We start from the raw sequence: 1,187 nt of genomic DNA, 5'->3' as shown, positions 1-1,187 counted from the left end.
ACTGTGGTTTGGAGGAAGACCCTGTGAGTACATGCATGAATTGGCCTGAATTGCCATCTACTTGTGCACTGCCATGTGTGTCTGACTGCAGTATGATTTGCAGGCCAAGAGGCCGGCAGAGAGGCCTGCTGATACAGAGGTGGGCAGTGTTGTGATTAATTTTACTGCCTATATGACATGTATTTCCCGTTAAATGTTGTCACTACAATTGAAACAGGGTGACATTCGTCTGCTCTACAAGAGAAGTCTCCAGCAAAATATGGAGTACACTGAGCTGAAGAAACAAAGGCTCCTAGGTGAACTTGAACTTCAAGCTCTAATGAGGCAGAAACTTCAACTGGAAATCGAGTTGCTTCAAAAGGAACTTCAGAGTAAGTAAGAATACACTTTCATACGGAGCACTATTGATGACCTTGCGTGACACAGTATATATGATTTGTTTTTCCAGGCAACTGATGACTGGCTTGTGTGTGATGAGACAGACAAAGATGCTCAAATAAACGTCAATAGAAAATATGTTATGTCATGATTTAATTATTCGAAATTGTGTTGCACAATTCTGTCCCGTGCAGCTCTGCCACTAGGTTGGTCCAAGTGCACTGGCTGGAGGTCATCATCAGGCTGCACCTCCACCAGGGGAGTCCTCTCTTTTCTGATGGTGGCAATGTTGTGCAGTACGGCACATGCAACAATAATGTCACATGCCCTGTCAGGTGCAACCCTCAGGCGTTTCAGACACTGAAATCGTTCCTTCATTTGCCCAAAGGTCATTTCAATGCGTGCCCTTGTCCTGGCTAGAGCTGCATTGTAGCGGGTTTGTGGCCCAGGGTTGGGGTCAGGGAACAGTGTCATGAAGTACTGCCTGCATGCATAACCCCTGTCTCCAAGGAGAATCCCATCGTAGGCCCCTGTGTAATGGAGAAATGCTGTTATGTTATGCCCGAAATGAGTGTGAAATATCAGAATAAGCCTCTTTTTCTTACCACGCTCGAATAATGTGCATAGCCCTGACTCTCTGAAGATCCTTGAGTCATGCACTGATCCGGGCCATTTAGCTTCCACATTTGTGATATGGCACATAGAGTCACACACCATCTGGGAGATTACATTATATGTGAACACACTCCTCCCATTATATATTGCCATCTGGAATGTTCGTATTACTCACCTGCACATTTATACTGTGG

At 45.2% G+C, this 1,187-nt stretch overlaps 1 protein-coding gene across 1 annotated transcript in view; it reads right to left on the bottom strand.

The window, feature by feature from the left end:
- Positions 1-534: 534 nt before the first annotated feature.
- Positions 535-1,187, bottom strand: part of LOC106456331 (putative nuclease HARBI1) — a 2,821-nt gene continuing 2,168 nt past the window's right edge. The window contains exons 2-3 of the mRNA XM_013913076.1: positions 984-1,095; positions 535-908 (exon numbers count right to left, since the gene is read on the bottom strand). Of these exons, the coding sequence (XP_013768530.1) occupies positions 535-908; positions 984-1,095 (486 nt within the window). The remainder of the gene's footprint in view (positions 909-983; positions 1,096-1,187) is intronic.

The sequence above is a fragment of the Pundamilia nyererei genome, unplaced genomic scaffold (assembly GCF_000239375.1).
Source record: "Pundamilia nyererei isolate P.nyererei 1_Seehausen unplaced genomic scaffold, PunNye1.0 scaffold00114, whole genome shotgun sequence".
Lineage (NCBI taxonomy): Eukaryota > Metazoa > Chordata > Actinopteri > Cichliformes > Cichlidae > Pundamilia > Pundamilia nyererei.
Note: the sequence above shows the minus strand (reverse complement) of the source record. Positions and strands in the feature narration are given on the sequence as shown.